Here is a 16,381-nt window from a genome sequence, read left to right as displayed (position 1 = left end):
CTGGGCCACTGGAGGCGGGGGGGCAGCCCATTCTGGACTAGTCTCCAAGTTAGGGTCAGAGAAGCAAGAATTCCTGATGTGACCTTCCAGGCCCTTCCCTGGGCTCCACCTCCTGCATCCATTATGGTCACCCCTGTGGGAACCTCCATGGTGTCCAAACAGTTCTCTTCAGGTGATTTCCAGCCTGGCGTTTGAGAAGAGCTGACAGCGCTCCTGGTTTCTGAAGACCTTGGGAAAGCAGTGATACACACATGTGCCCACGCACACACACATGTGTATTCACAGAGGCAGCAGACAGTGGAGGTGGCAGTAATGATGGTGTCTGGTGGCCTTTAGCCCAGATGATGGTGCCTATGGCCCGGTCACATTGGCCAGAGTCTTTACAGCAGCCAGTGCCGTGCGGTGGAGCCGGACTCAGGCTTTCTAGAAGCGCGTCTCACTCTGAGGAGAGGGAGAACAGGGTGAGGGTGGGCAGGGTGTGCTTGGAACACAGAAGGCTGAAGGTGGGGGCTCAGAGCCTAAAATTCAGCCCAGCTGTCATCAGGCACTGCTCCTCAGAGAAGAGGGGCAGCCCAGAGGAAAAGATGGGAACAGGACCTGCCCCACTGGACTTCCAGAGAAGCCTTCCCATCCCCACCTGAGCCCTACTGCCTGGGCAGAGAAGGGAAGGGCTGGCACAGCATCCCTGCCCTACAGCTAGGATGCAGGCCCAGGGAAGGTAGGAGCTGGACCGGGTCCACAGAGGTGGGGGGTAGACCTCCGTTTCCTGATGCCCAGTTTCCCGGGAGACCCACCTCCTGCCAATAAGGGGAGGCCTCCTCCTGTCAGTATGTGGGCTCACGACGCGGCCATCACTGGGCAGAGGCTGGGGCCAGTACCCAGCCTAGACCCACCACTTTCCAACCCTCTGAGCTCTGTTTTGCAGGAGGAAAAGGGGCGGAAGAAGCACAGGCAGCTGGGGTCGGCCCAACATTTGACTCCTGTCCTGTCCTGGTCATTTCCACATTCTGAACACCCCCAAAGGCGAGGGGGCAAGGGGACCTCGCCGAGACCCTGGGGAAAGGCTAGGCCCTCTTCCAGGCACCCCACCTTTAGGAGTCCCCGCCTGCTGGGTACACACACCCCGCAGGGCTCTCACCTCCATCTTGCTGTATATCCAGTGCAGGACTTCCGTCACTTTGGTGTACACGCCGGGTTTGTTTCTCTGGCCACAGCCAATGCCCCAGCTGGTGACTCCTGCCAGGTACCAGCGGCGGTCCTGCTCGCAGACCAGGGGCCCCCCGCTGTCTCCCTACAGGGGAGTGCACGCGCATCAGCAGGGTGAGAGAGGCAGTCCTTGGGCAGGAAACGGTGGGCACCTGACTCTCCCTCCGACCCCAAAACCTCAGCCTTCCTCCCTTCCCTTGGGGTCCCAGGGCCTGAGCCTCACGTGGGAGCAGCCTCACCTGGCAGGAATCTCTCCCTCCCCGCAGGTCCCCCGCACACATCATCCTCGGGGTGAGGTTGCTGTTGTAGACCAAGTAGTTGTTACACCTCTTGAAGTCGATGAGGTTGACCTGCACCTCCCGGAGGAATGGGGATGTCCTCTCTTCAGTGCAGTGGAGGAGAGAGAAGAAGGGAAGGGAGTGAGACTCCGGGCGTCTTTGTGGCCTTCCAGCTGCCCACCCCACACCCCAGACTGGCAGCCTCCTGGGCGTGGAGGGCACCATTCCCATGGTAGGCCACCCAGGATGTATGGGCACATACACCCTCACACCAGACACAACTCACTACACGTAACAGAGACACACGTACCCAGACAAACTCACAGGCCTTTCAGGCTGCCTCACATGCTGCACAATGCCTTTCTGTGTCCAAAGCAACGTCAAATAGATCATTTGTTTCTGGTAACCACGTGCTCTGAGGAGAGCAGGTGTGATGAATCCATTTATAGAAGGAGAAATTTAGGGCTGAGGAAGGACTTGCCCACGGTCACCTAGCGAGTCAGTCACAGGGCCAAGATCAAAACGAGGCTGCTCCTGGCCAGTCCCCGCTCCATCCCACGAGCAGGCCCCGACACCTGCAGCGGCCACGAGCTTGCGATGCTTACGGCAAGGCCAGCTGACTGCTGTGCCTTCCTGCCCAGTATACATAATCTTACAGACCGGACACAAGACACGGCCACCTGTGATCACGATGAAGTGAGGGAAAACCAAACCGCTTCCTAGCCTCGTTTCAGCACAGACAAAACACAAGGTAGGTCAAACCACGAAAGGACCAAACAGCCCCCTGTCCCAGCCAGGAGGAGCAGCTCCTGCTTCTTCACCAACTATAGCTTTAGACGCAGTCTATTAACTCTTTCTAAATGAGATTTTAAGATATCCACTCACAGGATTATCCCTGCTTCCTACAGGCAACCAATCTAGAGAAATACTTCACTTCTTTGAACCCCCTTCAAAGTACTCGAATCCTATAAGTCCTTTCTGACACCCTCTTGTTGAGACGCCCCACGGTTCTCCCTGGTGTGAGTTCTCCCTCGGTTCAATGAGCAATGAACCCAGGTCTTTCAAAGACAGGAGTTTTCCTTGTGTTGTTGGCTGGGGCCTTGTCACGGCAACTGCTCTGATGTATACGCAGGTGTATATACACACACATTCACACCAAGGCCCATGACTCTATATATCCAAACCCTCCTCTAGGTAGACCCTCATCTCTATACCCTGACATATCACCCCCCCACACTCTACACAGACACATATGTACACACACACACACACACACACACTCTAGCATCTGCCTCTCACCATCTGTCTCCTTGGTCTTGCCGAAGCCTGTGACCCAGCAGGTCTCGTTGAGGCTGAAGGTCTGTCCGTGCATGGGGAGGCAGGCAGGTTGCACATGTGCTGTGACAAGACCTCAAGACATCAGTGAAGGGACAAGGCTGGAGGTTTTGGTGGGGGGTGTGTGTGGAGGGACAGGAGTACCAATGTCCCAGGACCTCCTCCTTCCCCCCAGAGTGCTTCTGAATCTTTCAGGGCCTTGAACGGACCAGGCAAGAAACTCAATCACTTTATCTTGCCCCTCCAGCCTTCAGGGTGCCGTCAGAGTCCCCCAGACATTCTGATTTTTCGGTGGGTGACATGTGGGCAAATGCATATGTCTTGGAAGCTCCCCTGTGCCAAGCTGGTACTGGGTGGCTGAGGGTCTCTCTCTTCAAGAGTGGCTGTCCCAGCTGAGCCTCTTCCACGCCTGTCCCTCAGAGCAAGGAGCAGTGCAGGCTAAATCCCAGGTATTACTGCCATGACGTCTCAGGGTGTGTCCTGCCTGGTCTGGGGAGGGCACCCTTGTTTGGCCAGGGCCTGAGCCTCTCTCTCCAGGGTGAGACAACCTCTCCAAGTGGGGAGAGCACATCCCTAGAGGCACAGGCCACGAAATTGCTGCTCCCTTGCTCCCACACTCAGAATCATATAGAAGGTGCGGTTGTGCATCAGTTCATAAGCTCCCTCTGAGGACCAGTGTTCCCATGTGGACTAGAGCATCGACCAATTTGCAAGAAGAAAAGAGTTGATAGAATGTTTGCAGTGTTCACGATTGTTATGCTCACTGCAGCTTCCTGTGCCTAAAATAGTGCCTGACACATAGAAAGTGCTCATAGGAAGGAAGGAAGGAAGGGAGGGAGGGAGGGGAGGAAGGGGAAGGGGGGAGGGGGGGAGGGGGGAGGGAGGGAGGGGGGAGGGAGGGAGGGATGGAGGGAGGAGAAAGACAGAGGGAGGGAGAATGAATGTAAAATTTTTCTCCTGTAAATTGGGAGTCGAACACATTTCTCTGCTAGAGAGTAAACAAACAAAAAATAAATGAAGGGATGCCATCAATTATTAAGCAAAAACACAAAACTTGACTTCTTAAAATAGTGTGTGTCTATTTTAGAGACATGCAGTCTTAAAATCATGTAACACTATTATATATTCTACTCTTTTTATGGGATAATTAAATTTATCAGTGAGCCTCCACAGGTTTCCTCAGCTAGTACTGTGACTTCGAAGCGCTCAGCCTACCAGACAGTTTAAGAAACTCTGCCCTGATCTCTAAACCAAAAATCAGCGCACATGGTCTGACCACAGGACTACATAAATCTAAGCTGTGAGTGTCTCAGCCTAGAGATATTCCTCCTTCCCAGGAGAGTGGGAGGGGGTGGGAGCGGCTATCAGAGTCTAGAGAGGGACTGCTGCAGTCTGAAAAGCATAGGTAGTGCTATATAGCTTTAATTTAGTTTTACAAATTAATTCTATTTGGAATTCCAAGTAATACTCAGGGGGTTTGGGGTGATGGCAGGTAAGATCTGGACGGTTAGTCAAATGAAGTCTGGGTTTTACAAGGCTGGGAAGGCCTGTTCTGATCCTTCAGACTGCCTGCCCGCTTTTATGTGTGCGCGAGGGGCAGGGCAGGGGCAGCACGGCACCCCCATCTCACCGCCCCAGGCTCCACAGACGAGGTTAGGAGGGGCAGGAGAAAGGCTGAGAGGGCTCGCCCGTGGCGGGTGGTGGGCTTGGCTTCTGCTGGGATCCGCTGGGGGCCAGCTCCACCCAGCCCAGTCCTGCGTTGGGGTTGGGGTTCTCCTCCGCACACCGCTGTGATGAGCTAACCGCTGTGACTCAGGACCAACACCGCCTCCATAATTCACGTGCCGACAAAGGCCCGCTCACAGGCCCAGAGCACCAGAAAGGCTGGACTAAGCAGAGAGCCCTCCAAGGCTTCCAGAAGCCTCTGTAGCCTGCCAAGACGGATTAGGTGCCCGAATCTGTGCCACCACGGCTCCCCGGGGTGCCCCCGACATCACATCACTAGCTTCTAAGTGGCTGTTTGTGTGTGTCATCCGTTTTGTTCTCTTTGCAGTGAAATTGCAGAGCCGCTATGTGGGAGACACACAGTGTTTGACGCGTGAACAAATGGGTGGATGAAGTAATGAAGATAAACCCTGATCTCCTGAGAACTTCAGTAGCATTTCCTTCCTGTAGCCCCATTTGCTCCTCAGCTCCACCCTCAGCTCTCACGGCAGTTAGATGTTTGGATGTACAGGTACTTTTCTTGTGTTCGCAACTTTGGTGTTGGCAATTTGCCAGCAGAGAGCAGCAAGGGAAGAGCACTGCTTAGGAGCCAGACCCAACTGGACCCAGTCTTGGAGCGGCCACTCATTACTGCATGGCCTCGGGGAACTCTCTCTCTCTCAAGCTCCTCTTCTCAAATGTAAAATGAAGTTAATAATAGTACCTGCTCCACAGGATGGGTTGTGAAGAGTAAATGAAATTGTAGATGTAAAATGCCTACCACAGGGTCTGGTCTCTGTTAAGTGCTCGATATACCAGTGAAACAATTCGATCTGTTTATCCTGATGAAGGCCAGTATCCAACCCCTGGCTCTGTCACCAATTTGCAATGTCAGATGTGTCACTGGGGCAAGTTTGTTTCCAACCTCTGGGTCTCAGTTCCCCTAACTGTAAGACAGAGGTGTTCCACTAAATGATCTCTAACAATCTTTGACGTCCACCACGCTGAAGCTCTGGACCCTGGGATGGGTCAGTGGACTCTGCTAAGTGTCAAGGCTGGGCCCCAGGGCTGCTGGATGAGCAGGGTGGGGTGTGACAGGCATGGATTCACTCACCGGTCAGAGTCAGGGGCTCGGAGAGCCGCATGAGGGCGATATCATAGTCGTCCTCGTCATCCGAGTAGTTGCTGTTGATAATGATCTGAGCAATGGAGGCTCCCTCGGGCAGCTGGTGCAGGTTGTTGGTGCCCACGTACACCTTCCAGTCCTCCAGGATCTTATTCGGGGTCCTGCTAGGGCCACAGAGAGCATGGGCCAGTTACCACATGGCAGAGCCCTCTGGCAGCTTCCACCGCACACAGGGAGCTGCGGCCAGAGCGCCACTGGAGGCAGGAGAATGGATGAAATGACCTCTGGGGGGAGCTCTCTATCTTAGCCCGGGGATCTAGGACAATCCCCTACTTCCAAACAACCGCTCTGAACTGGCGGCTCTGTACCTTACGATAGAAAACGGGAGGGGATGAGTAAGACTTCTAGGACCACTGGCCCCACTGTCTCCTCTGGACGCCACCAAGGATCAAATAAGGCAGGTGGGACACATCTCAGTGGTAGTATCCTCAGCAGAAACGGAGCTTTCGATGGGACAAAGTGACCCACTGAAGCCTCACTACTGGGGAAGCCAGTGCCCCTGAGGCCTCGTCTCCGAGCCCTTTCCTGTCCACCAGCTCAAAGGACAGGCCTGGCTGGTGACTGTCAGAAGCTGACCGCACTGCCCTTCCCACAATCCCCATCCCTCAATTCCTGGGACAGCATTCCTGATGTCTTGGGCTCCTCTCCTCTAACTTGCAGTTTCTGGAAGCAGCAACAAGTCCCAACCCTCTTTATTTCACCCTGTTCCTTAGGGCAGGCTCACAATTCCTTCCTTCTACCTGCCTCTCTCTCTCCCTTGGAGCCACCAATCTGTACTGGCTCAGAACAAGTAATCCCGACTCACAGTCCCAGGACCAAATACCAATGGCAAACCATGGTCCTCACCACACACGAGCTGCCCAGCCCACAGGGGCCAGCCTTACCAACAAAGCCCCCCTCCACAGAGAGAAGTAGTCTGCCCTCAGCCCTTGCTGGCGTCCCCGACCCTCAGCGGTGTCGCATCATTGCCCCCTTGGGCACTTACAAGAAGAAGCAGTGGGCGGCGGTGAGAACCCACTGGGCGTCGATCAGCGTCCCCCCACAAATGTGGGTGTGGGCATACTGCAGACTGACTTGCCAAGGCCACTTGCTCTCTGGGGCCAGCGCCCCTCCCACGATCCGCCCGGTCAGGGCCCTCAGTCCACAGCCTGGGGAGAAGTAGAAGAGATAAGCTAGTACGAACTCAGCTTTTCTCAGAGCTGCAACCATGCTCCCAGGCCCAGGGAATCTCAGGCAGCCGCATCCTGAGGGTACCACCCACTCAGGAGGCCGCTTTGCTCACTTAATCTGATGCAGCACAGCTGCTTCCTGCCAACAGAGCTCCCACATGGTGGGTTAGCCTTCTGGGATCATCCAATGGGTAGTTTGGTCCTAGGAAAGATCCTCTTTCCTCCCCCTCATTCATTCTTCCATTAATTCGATAAATGCTTCCTAAATACCTCATGCTTTGCGCACTGTGCCAGGCTCACAACGGTGAATTCCAGGGCTGCTGTCAGGACCTCGCGAAAGCAGACCAAGCCTAACATGACCCTGAATTGGTAAGCACTGTGAGGGGGATCGTTTCAAAACAAAGGAGAAAAGCCCTTCCCATGATGCACAGGCAGGTGGCGTCCACGTGTTTCCTCAGTGGGTCATCTTGTGCTGTTGGGGACCCTGCACCCCAAGCGAACATTTCCAAACATGTTCTGGAGTGAGTCCTCCCCCCGAAATCATGGACAGAGTTTGTTCACATGTGTGTTCTTTCTTTGAAGAAGGAGCGAGTGAAGAGCCAGCGGTGGTCCGAGGGGCTCCATCCGCAGCACTGTGCCCGCCTGCTCAGGGGAGCACCCCGCCCGGCCATCATGAGAACACAGCACTCATGGACCGGTTAACAGTTTGGGCTTTGGGGTCAGACCCAAGGTCCAATACCAGCTCCTTACCTACCAGCAGTCTGACCTTAAGTAAGGCAAAATTTTCAGTCTCTTTTCAGTAAGCGGACAATAATGGCACCTGCCTCATGAGAATTAAATGTCATCACGTTTGTAAAGCCATAGGCGCAGTGCCTTGGCACCCAGTGTGCTCTGTAAATGTTGGCTCTGGATCTAGCTCCACATCTATCGATAGCAGAGCTTTAAGCTGGCCCTGATGTGCTCTCCCAGTCCTCTGCCCTCTGCCCAGAATCCAGGAGACTTGGATGGTGAGGTTGCTGGGCTAAGCAGAGTCAGGAGAAGGGGAAATGCTACCCTGAGAATGTCCATCCAGGTGCCTTACAGGGACCCTGGCCCTGAAACAGGCCTGCTGCTCCAGCCCCTCTTCCTGGCTTGGACACCCAGGGCTGGCCCTCTCCCTCATAGGGACCCCACTGCTCTGCCCCCTGACTCCCACCCCACACAGGCCACTATCCAGGAGAAAGGGCATCTTCTTACTGGGACACTGGAGAGTCACATACTGCTGGGAAGGGCATTCAGACCTGCAGCAGGAAACACAGAAGATGAGAAAAGGGCACATTAGCTGGCTCCTCCAGGAAGCCTTCCGTGATTGGTTTCTGCTAAGTCTCATCCCATCCCCTCTGCACAAGAATATGGAGTTTCTTTTCTTTTTTTCTTTTTCTTTTTTTTGTAACATCTTTACTGGAGTATAATTGCTTTACAATGTTGTGTTAGTTTCTGCTCTATAACAAAGTGAATCAGCTATATGTATAGATATATCCCCCATTCCCTCCCTCTTGCATCTCCCTCCCACACTCCCTATCCCACCCCACTAGGTGGTCACAAAGCATCGAGCTGATCTCCCCGTGCGATGCAGCTGCTCCCCACTAGCTATCTGTTTTACACTTGGTAGTATATATATGTCAATGCTACTCTCTCACTTCGTCCCAGCTTACCCTTCCCCCTTCCCATGTCCTCAAGTCCATTCTCTATGTCTACGTCTTTATTCCTGTCCTGCCCCTAGGTTCATCAGAACCTTTTTTTTTTTTTTTAGATTCCGTATATATGTGTTAGCATATGGTATTTGTTTTTCTCTTTCTGACTTACTTCACTCTGTATGACAGACTCTAGGTCCATCGACCTCACTACAAATAACTCAATTCTGTTTCTTTTTATGGCTGAGTAATATTCCATTTATATATGTGCCACATCTTCTTTATCCATTCATCTGTCGATGGACATTTAGGTTGCTTCCATGTCCTGGCTATTGTAAATAGTGCTGCAATGAACCTTGTGGTACATGTCTCTTTTTGAATTATGGTTTTCTCAGGGTATATGCCCAGTACTGGGATTGCTGAGTCATATGGTATTCTATTTTTAGTTTTTTAAGAAACCTCCATACTGTTCTCCATAGTGGTTGTACCAATTCACATTCCCACCAACAGTGCAAGAGGGTTCCCTTTTCTCACACCCTCTCCAGCATTTATTGTTTGTAGATTTTTTGATGATGGCCATTCTGACCAGTGTGAGGTGATACCTCATTGTGGTTTTGACTTGCATTTCTCAACTGATTAGTGATGTTGAGCATCCTTTCATGTGTTTGTTGCCCATCTGTATGTCTTCTTTGGAGAAATGTCTATTTAGGTCTTCTGCCCATTTTTGGATTGGGTTGCTTGTTTTTTTGATATTGAGCTGCATGAGCTGCTTGTATATTTTGGAGATTAATCCCAGTTCCTTCATTTGCAACTATTTTCTCCCATCTGATGGTTGTCTTTTCATCTTGTTTATGGTTTCTTTTGCTATGCAAAAGCTAAGCAAAAGCTTTTGTTTCACATTTGTTTATTTTTGTTTTTATTTCCATTTCTCTAGGAGGTGGGTCAAAAAGGATCTTGCTGTGATTTATGTCATAGAGTGTTCTGCCTATGTTTTCCTCTAAGAGTTTTATAGTGTCTGGCCTTACATTTGGGTCTTTAATCCATTTTGAGTTTATTTTTGTGTATGGTGTTAGGGAGTGTTCTAATTTCATTCATTTACATGTAGCTGTCCAGTTTTCCCAGCACCACTTATTGAAGAGGCTGTCCTTTCTCCATTGTATATTCTTGCCTCCTTTATCAAAGATAAGGTGACCATATGTGCGTGAGTTTATCTCTGGGCTTTCTATCCTGTTCCATTGAGATATATTTCTGTTTTTGTGCCAGTACCATATTGTCTTGATTACTTAACTTTGTAGTATAGTCTGAAGTCAGGGAACCTGATTCCTCCAGCTCCATTTTTGTTTCTGAAGATTGCTTTGGCTATTCAGGGTCTTCTGTGTTTCCACACAAATTGTGAAATTTTTTGTTCTAGTTCTGTGATAAAAAGCCACTGGTAGTTTGATAGGGATTGCATTGAATCTGTAGATTGCTTTGGGTAGTACAGTCATTTTTCACAATGTTGATTCTTCCAATCCAAGAACATGGTATATCTCTCCATCTGTTTGTATCATCTTTAATTTCTTTCATCAGTGTCTTATAGTTTTCTGCATACAGGTCTTTTGTCCTCTTAGGTAGGTTTATTCCTAGGTATTTTATTCTTTTTGTTGCAATGGTAAATGGGAGTGTTTCCTTAATTTCTCTTTCAGATTTTTCATCATTAGTGTATAGGAATGCAAGAGATTTCTGTGCATTAATTTTGTATCCTGCTACTTTACCAGATTCATTGATTAGCTCTAGTAGTTTTCTGGTAGCATCTTTAGGATTCTCTCTATATAGTATCATGTCATCTGCAAACAGTGACAGCTTTACTTCTTCTTTTCCAATTCGGATTCCTTTTATTTCTTTTTCTTCTCTGTTGCCGTGGCTAAAACTTCCAAGACTATGTTGAATAATAGTGGTGAGAGTGGGCATCCTTGTCTTGTTCCTGATTTTAGAGGAAATGGTTTCAGGTTTTCCACCATTGAGAATGATGTTGGCTGTGGGTTTGTCATATATGGCCTCTATTATGTTGAGGTAGGTTCCCTCTATGCCTACTTTCTGGAGAGTTTTTATCATAAATGGGTGTTGAATTTTGTCAAAAGCTTTTTCTGCATCTATTGAGATTATCATAAGGTTTTTATCTTTCAGTTTGTTAATATGGTGTATCACATTGATTGATTTGCGTATATTGAAGAATCCTTGCGTTCCTGGGATAAACCCCACTTGAAGATGGAGATTCTGACCTTTCTCCCTCCCAGTGGGACAGACCCTTCCAGTGCTTTCTGCAGGAATGGGGATGGCTTAGTGCAAAACATGCCCACTCTTCTCCCAACGTCCGTTTTTCTGTGGCAGATCGCACATATTGGCTAGGTCCATGTCCTTTGAACTCATGACTTCACTGTCCCAGCATCTTTCCCAAGCTAAACAGGTGACCCAACATTCCCCTGACAGTTGCTCAATGTTCAGCCAGCAACGTAGCATGTGAACCACCCAGCACAAAGCAGGCATCCAGGAGGCAGCTCATTGCTTCCCTTCCCTCCCCATGCCTACTTATCTCACAGCCTGGTTTCTTCTCTCCCCTCCCCAAGGTAAACACTGCTAGCTGGTGGGGCACCCCCCCCCACTCCTCCCCTCCACCCAGTGGTGGTGGGAAAGAGCAGCTGCAGTGCAAAGATGACAGATGGCGAGGCCCAGGGGGATGGCGATGCTCCTCAGATGGGCCTCCCTGCCCCCTAACTACCTGTACCTGGCACTCCCCCTGCTGAAGCTCCCCCGCCCCATTCCCCACCCCACTGATGTTTCCCCCTTTCCACCCCAAGCCCCCTCCCTGCAGCAGCTTTCTGTCCAAACATCAGGCTGACCAGTGGCCCCGAGGTTTATTCATTGTCTCTGCCAACCAGGTGAACTCTTGGGGGCCCCTCTGACCTCGAGGTGCTCTGTGCACCCAGCTTCGACTGCTTTCAAGTCAGGAGGCAGGTAATGAATGAGAGCTGTTTCTGAGATGCTCTTGACATTCACGAGGGACTCCTGGAGGTGGGATCCCAGAAAGGCCGAGGGAGAGGGGCTCCCTGACTCAGAGCACTCCTTCACTCCCCTGCTCACAGCTGACAGCCTGGGCCGCCTCACACACCTGTAGATGCTCTCCTGGAAGGTGGAACTATATTTGGAGATTGAGAAACTGCTGTCAAAATTCCTGTTGGTCACGTTGGCTGTCCAGAAAGCACTGCAAGGGAGGAGAGGGGAGAAGAATGAACCTCCTCGAGACAGCGCACACCCATGGCTCCCCAGCCAGCATTAGAGTCCCAAGCGAGCCCTGCTGCAGAGGCCAAAGGCAGTTAAAACCCAACAATCTCAGACCCCACCCACATATTCCACCACTGCCCCCTACTAGCCCTATGCACTAACCCAGTAGTTTTTGTTTTGTTTTTTTAATGTTGAGCCTTCTTTTAATTTATTTATTTTTATTTTTTGGCTGTGTTGGGTCTTCGTCTCTGTGCGAGGGCTTTCTCTAGTTGCGGCAAGCGGGGGCCACTCCTCATTGCGGTGCGCAGGCCTCCCACCGTCGTGGCCTCCCTTGTTGCGGAGCACAGGCTCCAGACGCGGAGGCTCAGCAGTTGTGGCTCATGGGCCCAGCTGCTCCGCGGCATGTGGGATCTTCCCAGACCAGGGCTCGAACCCGTGTCCCCTGCATTAGCAGGAAGATTCTCAACTACTGTGCCACCAGGGAAGCCCCTAACCCAGTAGTTTTGAAAGTGTGGTCCAATCCCAGGGGACAATGTTAGCACTGCCTGGGAAGTTGTTAGAAATGCAAATTCTTGGGCCCTGTCCCAGGCCTACCAAATCAAGAATTCTGGTTTTCCGTTTTAACAAGCTCCCCAGGTGATTCTGATGCGCTCTCAAGTTTGAGAAACACTGACCTAGCCCTTTTCTCTCCAGACTGTGATCCACGGACTGACAGCAGCAGTATCACCCCAGACCTGCTGAGCCAGACTCTGCATTTTAAAGATCCTCATGTTATGGGTTTGCACCTTAAAGCCTGAGAACCGTTTGGCTTTTAGACCACAACGTGCCTAAGTATCACCCCCGGGTGTTGTTAAGCAGGTCTGAAATCCTAATCCCAGAGATTCTGATTTCAGGGTGCATTTTAACAAGCACCCCAGGTGATTCTTCTGTGGATGATCCATGGACCGCTATCTGCGTGGCCCTTCAGTGTGTTTCTAGAACACGGGACACCCTTGCATGACAGCATGCCTTTGCGGGCGCTGTCCCTCTACCCAGGGGCCTCGTCCATGCTCTGCTGACCTCCGGGCACAGTCAGGCACCCTCTCCGTTGTGTGTGCATAATGCGTCCCACGTGTCCTTTCCGTTACACATCACACGGTGCTGTGATTATTGGTTGAAGCCTCTCTCACCCGCACCATACCAGAGATTGTCCAAAGGCAGGGATCTTGTCTGGGTGAATGGCTCAGACATAATAAAAGCTCGATGAATGTTCTTTGAATAAATGACACTATCTATTGAAGCCCAAGGGAAGTTCACATTTGCATAAGGTCACACAACTCAATGATAAACGATGTCCGTTGTCTTCCAACTAGATCACCCAGATCGTCTTTCACAGATGGGAACTCTGAGGCTGAGGTAGGGGCAGAGAACTGGTTCTAAGTCCTCGTCCCCAAGCCCTGGTGTTCTAGGTGGTTTCTACAGAGAGCCCACAGTGAGATCCTAAACAAACCTTTCTCGCTACAACTTCACACACGTTGGTGAACCCCCGAACTACTTGGTTTGAAACCCAGACCAAGGGGGAGGATGGAGGTGACTATGTGGCCTGCCAACCGGGGGCTCCTTCAAGGGGGAAGGTCACGGTAAACCCCACTCCCTACTCCACCCACTGGTACCAGCTTCTTGTTTCAGATCTGTAGGGCCAAAGATGCTAATGACTTTATCTAGCCACGTCTGCCCACCTCGTTCCTCGTTTGACGCATTCTAGCCCAAGCCGCAGCTGCTTTTTTGCTCAAAGTCCACTGAAGGGTTTGCACAGCCTGAGTTGCTGGTTCCCAGATGTGAGGAGAAGACGAGACCTGCCCGAATGCCCACCCACCTCACAGGGCCTCTGCGACCACTGAATGCGAGCGTGGGCACGAGGACGCTTTGATGCAAAAAACCATACAGGAGCGTCATCCTGCTGTAGATCTGCAAATAACTACATTGGCCTCCTGGAAACAGCTTGTCCCCAGACTTGGGCTCCCCAGGCCACTGTCCCTTTGAATAATTCAAGTATGCTATTAGCTAGTGACTTCAGCCCTGGTCCCCAAGAGTCTTTTTAATATGTGTTTCCATCAATGATCCTGAGATGCCCTTGTGAAGAGTTTGAGGCGCCCCTGAAGCTGGGACTCATGGGGGAGGTTTACCTCTTGAAACCCAGCTGCTGGCAGGTCTTGTTCGAGTAGAGATCATTCCAGCTGTCACTGCAGATGGGAAGCCACTTATGGGAGGATCCAGAGTAGAATTTAAGCAGAGACTTGTCCCAGTCAAACCTCACTGCAGGGCAAAAAAAGGTCAAGGCAGGGCCTCAGCGCCAGGAAGCTCCAAGTTCTTGAGGAATGAACTGAGTAAGGCTCTGAGATGCTCCTGTCCTAAGGCTTCTCACTGAGGCCTTGCAAACAGCCGGGAGCTTGGCCCGGGATGGGATGGTCGTCAGCCAGTGCTCAGAGCCCAAGATGCTCAGTAAGGGCAGAGCCAAGGCGAGGGGCTGGGGCAGAGCAGAAAGAGATCTCCATCCGATGGGACCCACAGCCGTCACTGGGAGAAGGGGTGTGTGCTGCCAGGAGCTATCACCCCACGAGGGCAGTGATGTGCCCAAATAAGAGAGGGACAAGGGGAGTGGTGATCCAACTGAGTGCTCGCTAGACAGGCTCAGTCACAGATGGATGTGGTCATGGGCAAGGACACACATGTACACACAGGTGGAAAGGGCCAGTTGTGCACCCACAGACACCCACATTGGGGCTGTACATGGACAACACAAGTAAAAACCACTGAGGACCAGCGCTCAAAGAGATCATTGTGCTCATGAAAGCCTTCATTTACAAACTGACCTTCATGGAACCATAGAGGTGGCAGGTCAGAGGTCACCTGCTGGGCACATGGACAGAGCTCTGGACCCCACACCTGCCTCCAGCCAGAGCAGCCCTGCTTTGCTCAGTCTGGTAGCTGCGAGCTGTCAGATGGTATCCGAGAACCACTAATCTTGTCCAATCCACTCATTTTCCAAGTTAGGAAACTGAAGCCCAGAGAAGGTAAGTGATTAACCCAAGTCACACAGCACTCAAAGCCAGGTTCCAAACCCCAGCCTATTGTAACTAGAACCCAGATCCTCTGAGTCTCTCTCCATTGCCTCCCATTTGAGCTGATACCCAGTTTGCAGTCCCCAGAGTGCACATGCGCGGGTGTGCACTTGCTCATGCTCACGCGTGCACGCGTGCACACACACACACACACACACACACAGCCGGCCTCCTTACCACAGCCCAGCTCGTCGCTCTTCAGCTTACAGTCCACGACCCCATCACAGCGCACAGCACGCTTGGGGCAGCTCTCTACCGGTTCCTTGTACTTGATCCCTACGTGGCCCTGCCAGAAGTAGACTGAAAAAAATGAAGCAGAAGCCAGGTCACTGCCAGCCCCAGAGAGACATGACACTAAGCAGCCCATGGCCCTGGGTGTTCTGAGACACTGATCTGCAATCCCTCCTGGACTCTGGGTCTCTCGTCCCCCTTCTGTATGGAGAGAAAGGCTGTTCAGGAATGCTCCGGAATGCTCCAGAAAGCTTCTGCAAGCAGGGCAGCACTCAAGAGCGGCCACCCAGAGAGGGAGGGGGGGAGGGAGGGAGGTGTGGAGACGGTTACTACTCTGGGAGCTCCCCTGCCCTATGTGCCGGCCAGAGTGGTGGTCAGAAAAAGCCCTTCCTCCACCATCCCAGAGGCCCCTTCTCAGAGCCACTCTGGCATCCCTCCGCCTCTGTGCCCTGTGGGTTGTAGCAGAGACCTTTCCATCTTCAGTCATACACTTGCAACCACTACCTGTCCTGTCTTCGCAAAGGCTGTCCTCCCAGCCTCAGAAGCTCCTGGATTTTCTTCCTCCTCCCTCTTCTCTAAACAAGGGATGTCCCCTTGGCTCAGTTCTTGCCCCGTTACTTGTCTTGATGCCTTTAAATGTCTTCCCACTCCGCGAGCAACTCCAGGTGGCTGATTCCTAAACGTACAAGTTGTGCTGAAAAGCCGACAGCTTTACAAACCATATGTGAAAATCAGCTTCATGACTTCTTCTAAGACCCATCTCTTTCCAAACTAGGAACCGTCATCCCTCCTTCCCGGAAACACCTCCCCTTGGATGCCTAAGAAACCCCGGTTCTGACTCCTCACCCTGCCCCTTGTCTGCAACCTGTTCCTCAGCCCTCACATATCCCACTGGTCCCACTATGCTCTCCGTCACCCCGGGTGCAGGTCAGCCCTGTGTGACTGCTCCTTCCAAGTCCAGACACCAATCCCTCCTAACCTCTTGGACTTCCCCCTCCTCTCTGTGCCCTGGTCCTTCCCTCTCCCACGTCCTGGGCACTGAGGCTCCTGGGATCACTTTGATGTGTAGCAGAGAGAGCTCTCAGGGGGCGGGGGCTCTAGTCCTGACCCCACTGCACAGCTGCTCAGTGACCACTTCCCTGGGAATTCCGGAGGTCAGGGGGCTTCAGGGAATGCTGTGAAATCATGCTGAGCACCTGCCCTCAGTTGCCATCTCCCCCCTCCATGGGTTATTTCC

At 51.8% G+C, this 16,381-nt stretch overlaps 1 protein-coding gene across 1 annotated transcript in view; it reads right to left on the bottom strand.

Annotated features, from left to right (window-relative positions):
- Positions 1-320: 320 nt before the first annotated feature.
- TMPRSS13 (transmembrane serine protease 13) overlaps positions 321-16,381 on the bottom strand; it is a gene marked incomplete at its 5' end in the record, with an annotated part of 28,419 nt that continues 12,358 nt past the window's right edge. The window contains 10 exons of the mRNA XM_082659924.1: positions 321-441; positions 1,139-1,291; positions 1,446-1,588; positions 2,784-2,882; positions 5,638-5,810; positions 6,695-6,857; positions 8,115-8,158; positions 11,700-11,792; positions 13,978-14,107; positions 15,091-15,213. Of these exons, the coding sequence (XP_082516050.1) occupies positions 424-441; positions 1,139-1,291; positions 1,446-1,588; positions 2,784-2,882; positions 5,638-5,810; positions 6,695-6,857; positions 8,115-8,158; positions 11,700-11,792; positions 13,978-14,107; positions 15,091-15,213 (1,139 nt within the window). The 3' untranslated portion in view covers positions 321-423. The remainder of the gene's footprint in view (positions 442-1,138; positions 1,292-1,445; positions 1,589-2,783; positions 2,883-5,637; positions 5,811-6,694; positions 6,858-8,114; positions 8,159-11,699; positions 11,793-13,977; positions 14,108-15,090; positions 15,214-16,381) is intronic.

Source organism: Grampus griseus, assembly GCF_964374135.1.
Source record: "Grampus griseus genome assembly, chromosome: 8".
NCBI lineage: Eukaryota > Metazoa > Chordata > Mammalia > Artiodactyla > Delphinidae > Grampus > Grampus griseus.
The sequence above is the reverse complement of the archived record's forward strand: the minus strand, read 5'-3'. Positions and strand labels throughout refer to the sequence as shown.